Source organism: Schistocerca piceifrons, chromosome 3, assembly GCF_021461385.2.
Source record: "Schistocerca piceifrons isolate TAMUIC-IGC-003096 chromosome 3, iqSchPice1.1, whole genome shotgun sequence".
Taxonomy (NCBI): Eukaryota; Metazoa; Arthropoda; class Insecta; order Orthoptera; family Acrididae; genus Schistocerca; species Schistocerca piceifrons.
In genome coordinates this window covers 803,408,736-803,414,735 of record NC_060140.1, presented here as the reverse complement: position 1 = coordinate 803,414,735, position 6,000 = coordinate 803,408,736, and the positions used below count along the sequence as shown (strand labels likewise).

General features: G+C 35.4%; 1 protein-coding gene across 1 annotated transcript in view; it reads right to left on the bottom strand.

Moving 5' to 3' along the window:
- Window positions 1–210: 210 nt before the first annotated feature.
- LOC124788872 (ATP-dependent DNA helicase 2 subunit 1) overlaps window positions 211–6,000 on the bottom strand; it is a 144,587-nt gene continuing 138,797 nt past the window's right edge. The window contains exon 12 of the mRNA XM_047256154.1: window positions 211–459. Within this exon, the coding sequence (XP_047112110.1) occupies window positions 343–459 (117 nt within the window). The 3' untranslated portion in view covers window positions 211–342. The remainder of the gene's footprint in view (window positions 460–6,000) is intronic.

Sequence of the window (6,000 nt, the reverse complement as noted above, 5' to 3'; positions counted from 1 at the left end):
TCTTTGACGAGGTACGAGATGTCAGTGACATGACTTGTGTAGGTTGTAGTGGAAGTATGTATGGTCTCAGATCTATGTCTATTACACTGATATGAGCCATTAAGCACAGGGTTGGGAGCACAGATGGAGGAGAGACAAGATGAGAGGTTTTGTTTAAAAATTGTTATGCTCCATTTTATAAGTGAGGGGGTTTGATAAAGAGAGAATTTTAAAAAATAGGCATTTGTAATTTAATTAGAAAAAGGTAAAAGCATCTTGTGAACCAATAAAGACAAGTAGTGAATAGATTTCAAGTATGCAATCTTGTGGTAACAGTTATGTAAAAACAGCACTTGCATACATTCAGTTCATTGAATTGTAAACCATTTCAACAAGTTCTTGTTTCTTCTTTGTTGAAATTCCTCTGACACCTTCAGATTGCAGGTACTCCTTTAGCTGGTTTACTGTCAGTTTCTCTATCTGAAATAAGAAGGCCAGAAGATTAGCATGGACAGCTCACAGAACAATGCAATGGAATATGAGAACTGTTCAAAAAGTAAGTTGCCTTTTCAAATTGCGCAGGCAATGTACATTCGATTATTGATCTTTTTTGGTTATGTTGGTACACTTGTCCCAAACATATGCTCACAGTTTCAAGTATACAGCATACTTCGTTTGTTTTTGACAGATAGAAAGGTTAGACATGCTTTAGTGTGCTCAGTGATTTTCAATTATTATAAAAAAAAAGGAGCAAAGAATTTGCATCAAATTTTGTGGGAAAAGTGGAATCAAGTGCTCTTAAACACTTGAAATGTTGACAATGGCATATGGTGAGTCTCCTCTAAGTAAAAAAAATATTATTTAAAAGAGGTACAAGCTCTTCCAATATGGCTGAGAAGGTTCCAACGACGAACCTAGCACATCAACAACAGATGATAGCATTGAAGCTGTGAAGAAAATTGTTTTGGAAAATCGTCAAATTATCGTAGGAGAAATTGCTGAGGATGTTGGCATGTCGGTCGGCTCGTATCATGCAATTTTGTTCAGAAGGACCGTCACCTAAGCATAGTTCAGGAGCTCTTGAATGATGTCAGTGATGAACCTGATTTACTCAAAAGGGTCATAACAGGTGACAAAACATAGGTTTAAGGTTAAGATGTTGAAATCAAAGCCCAGTCATCCCAATGGAAGCATCCCGGAAAGCCAAGACCGAAAAAAGCATGCCAAGTTTGACCAAATTTCAAAGTTTTGCTCCAGTGCATCATGAATTTGGCCTCAAGGTTGTACGGTCAATGAGGAGCATTACCTAGATGATATGCGCTGTTTGTGGAAAGCAATACGCAAAAAACGTTCAGAATTGTGGAAAAATAATTCATGGCTTTTGCATCACAACAATGCACCTACTCATTCATTGTTGCTTGTGAGAAATTTTTTGGCCAAAAATAAGATGACAATCATGCCTCAGCCACAATGTTCACCACATTTAGCTCCCTGTGACTTTTCTCTGTTCCCAAAACTGAAGAGACATATGAAAGGATGAAGATTTTCAAGAATTGAGAAAATAAAAACTGCATCGCTAGAAGTACTCAATGCTGTACCAGAAAGTGCTCATAAGAAGTGCTGTGAGGACTGGAAGAAGCATTGGCACAAGCGTATTGTATCTGGGGGGGATTACTTTGTAGGGGACAACATGAATATTGATGAATAAATAAATATTTTTTCATAAAAATATAAAGTCACCTTACTTTATGAACACACCTCATATATGCAAGAAGCAGTGCTTCATATGTAAACATAAATTACAATTACTCCGTTCTCTGCCAAAGAAATTAAGAAGGTAATTAATTCCTTCAATACAAAAAACAACTCTCACAGAGTTGAAACTATCCGCAACACTAAAATTATGTTTTTTACATACATGCAATGTTTTCATTCATGCAACACATCACTATCAGAGGAAATATTTCCTGACACACTGAAATATTCAGTACATTTATAATAAAGGAAGTATTACAGATATTAACAATTACCAACTAGTCTCACTGCTTACTTTCTTCTTGACAGTTCTGGAAAAAATGATGTATCCAAGACTCATACTTCGCCTCAACTTGTCTTTTGAAAGGCAGCTTGGATTTCAAAAGGGTACTTCCACAGAATACGCTATTCTTTCAATTAACAAATCAGATAACACAAAATTTTAATGACTAAATATTGCCAACTTGTCAAAAGCATTCTTAGTACGGGGTTCTAGAAACGCTCAAAAATTACGGTATCAGAGACCTTGCTGGCAACTGATTTTCATCCTTTCTGATCAAAAGCATGCAGAATGTTACATTGAGAAACATGGAGAGTGTCCTCAGTAAAAAGCACTTAAGAATTGTGACTAATCACTACAAGTGTACCAGAGGGCTCTACATTGAATCACCTTTGCTGATGCTTCAAGTATAATTAAGCCTACTGGAGTTAAACTAACATTTTCTTCAACATTAATAACTAGTTCTCTGCAAGTGGCCGTACACTGCATTTAGGTAAAACACAATACATGCAATTCAACACTGCACAAGGCCTAACTATGCCATTAAAAATAATGCATGAGGATAAATCAGTAAACGAGACAGAAAATTCCAAATTCTCAGGTGTTTATATTGATAAGAAACTAAACTGTAAGTTGCAATTCTTAGCACTGCAAATAATGTGAGATTTTAGAGATGAAAATGTAAAAAAAGTAAATTTATTTTTCCTATTTTCATTCTCTAGTGTCTTACGGCATCATGTTCAGAGGTAAATGAGGAAAAAAAGTGTGTTTAAGAGAAGTGTGCAACAAGGATAATGTATGGTGTCCATTTTAGAATCCCTTGTAGACAGCTCTTTAAACAACTGAGGGTACTTACAGACTCAAAGCACATTTATTCACTTATAAAGTTTGTTGCCAACAATCACAGTTCGAAAACAAAAGCAACATTCATGTGTGTAATAACAGAATGAGAAGTGAATTACACACTGAAATCATATCTGCTTGACAACTCCTCCTATTCCACAGAAGAATTCCTGAATGTGTAGTGTGTGTGTGTGTGTGTGTGTGTGTGTGTGTGTGTGTGGTGTAGTTTGGAGAGAGGAGAGAGGGAGAGAGTAACTTACAAGGGAGTGGTCTAGCCCAATATGTTGAAACCTATCCTGAAATTTTTCACACAGGAAGGATTCATCGAGAGAAATGCACTATCAAAAATTTTAGCTGCTAAAGCACACTGCAAGTATTTAAAAAATGTTAAATTTACCCATTTTTGCCACATGAAGAGCTACTTATAACGAAAGTTTATACAGTCCCTCCTGCCTGGTGCAGGAATGGTGAATAAGCAGATGCAGGCATGACAAGAGGACACAGCGCTGCGAAGCCCAAAATGCACACATGCAAATTTTCAGCATAAACCATACCAAAAATGCTTCAAATCATTAAATTTTTGAATAACTAGTAGTTCATATTGAAAGATAAACTGTTGCAGATGTAATTGTTACACAAATCACTAGTAGAGGAAAGAAAATGAAAGAAATGTATGTTGTTACATTACAGATGACTTTCATCAATCGGGAGTTTAATTTGCTGAGATGAGATATTTTATAACAACTCCTGTAGCACAGCTCTTATGATGATTTGTAAATAGTGTGTTTTTACTAACTCAACAAGTTCCTTGTTTATTCCCTGTAGTTCTCTCAAAAATGCGAAGTTTCCTATGCATTTTGCTTTATTGAGGTAAAGCATCATCAGTGGTTTGTAATTAAAGATATTAATAATTTAATTTGTTTTTAAGAACAAAAAACAGTTTATTAACAATATGCTGCTTTTTACTTACAGTGATTTCCACTTGGTTTCTTGCTTACATCGAGGAATGCCACATGCTAGCACATCTTTGGTGTTTTTCTTTGTTAGAAACTGATACTTGTAGCCTACTTTTTAGTTTCTCAGCACAGCTATGCATTTCTTACATTTTACACAGCACAATTTTTTTGCACACCACTGTTTTCTGTTTCTTTTTATACTTCTATGTAGGTATTGTGGTTTGTGTTCTGTAGTGTTGCCAACATAAACATTGCCACTAGTATGTCTTTGACCTATACTCTTCTTTTGTGTATTAGTTAATTGTATGTATGTAATTCTATTTAATTATGTTGCTGTGTATTTATATGCTGTGTAAGAGTAGTGAGGGAGTATTCCTTCTCTACTCTTACACAGTATATAAATACACAGCTACATAATTATATAGAATTAAAAACAAACAATTAACTAAAATTAAAAAAAGACATATTGGTCAACAGCAAACTAATGGCAATGTTATGTTAGCAACACTTCAAAACACAAACCACAGTACATACTTAGAGGTACAAAAATAAACAAAAAACAGTGGCACACGAAAAAAAGCGCTGTGTGAAATGTAAGAAACACATCGTTCTGCAAAGTAACTAAAAAAATTAGACTACAAGAATCGGTCTCTAACGAAGAAAAACACCAAAGCTGTGCTATCAGACAGCATTTCCCTATGTAGGTGACAAACCAAGCCGAAATCACCATAAGTAAAAGGCAACATATTGTTAACGAACTGGTTTTCGACCTCAAACACAAATCAAATTATAAATATGTTTAAATATTGGAAAATCCAGGGTGGTCTGTAACAATATGACGAAAAGGATACTTGCTACTCACCATACAGTGGATATGCTGAGTAGCAGAGAGGCACAACAAAAAGACTGTTGGAAAGTCAACTGGATCCAGCTGCCAGAGACTGCAGTGATGAGTGTATGAGATGCGTCTGCGTGAATGTGTGTATGTTGTCTGCTTTTGATAAAGGGCTTGTTGTCTGAAAGCTAACTTTGTTTTGTTGTGCCTTTCTGCGACTCAGTATCTCCATTTTATGGTGAGTAGCAACTATCCTTTTCATTATATTGTAAATACATTTACTTACAGATCACTGATGAGGCTTTACTTCAACAAAGGAAACCCCCGTCTGGTGAAAAAAAAAAAAAATGCTATTTCTTGTAGTTGCAACAACAGAATGAAAATACTCTCAGTATTTGTAAAGCAACTGCGGACAATATGGCCACACAAATGGAGAATTTATTTACTAGTTTTATTTAGACAAAGTTGAGATGGGGAAAGAAATGGTCGTGGCCACTGTTCTGCATAGTGTGCTGTGTACCAGGCATACTTAACCAAATTTGTGCAATGTAATGAAGCAACTGGTATTTCACATAAGTCTGGAGTTTAAAAATACTGTTCCACTGATAAACCTGAAATGAGAAAGAGCTATTGGAAGTTGCACTGTCAGACAGTTTTTCGAAAAATGCTTTCCACTGTAAAAAACTTTATTTATCAAGAAACTGAATCACTGTATTAGTAGTTCTGGGTGTAATCCGAGTTATATTAACAGACGTTTTGACATCATCTTAACAACAGAGGTACTGTTATGTCCAGGCCAAAAGTCCAACAAAAGCAATTAAGTATTTTCTGCAACTGGTTTGATGATGTTTCGGACGTAATACTGAAATTTCTCTCTCCCATTTTTCCCGATTTTGCTAAGACAATTATAATCTTTTTACAACAAAACATTTGTTTTACAAATTTTTGGTCCTAATTTGCCTTGAGGTAACTGAAGAAAGATACATAGCTGCAAAAACAGTATACCACTGGTACTTATCAGTGGCATTGATGTATATGAATATGTCATAGCATCCATAAATTGCTAAGCCGGTTGTCTTCCACTTGAAATGAAAATGTGCAGTTTGCATGCATTCCTTGCACAAAACCTGACTTATTAGCTTTATATACAGCATTTTAGGGGATAGCAAGAGGAGCTACAAAATGCTCTATAGTATTACATCTGTCAATGACATCTCTAATTGTTTAACTGAAGTAAAATTCCTAATTTTGTGACTTCCTTTTCTGTAAAACTTCCTGAATATCTTAAATGAGGTCAAAAGAAGCTGGGAAATCGGTAATGATCATATTATTTCCGTTCAGAGGGGCCAGTC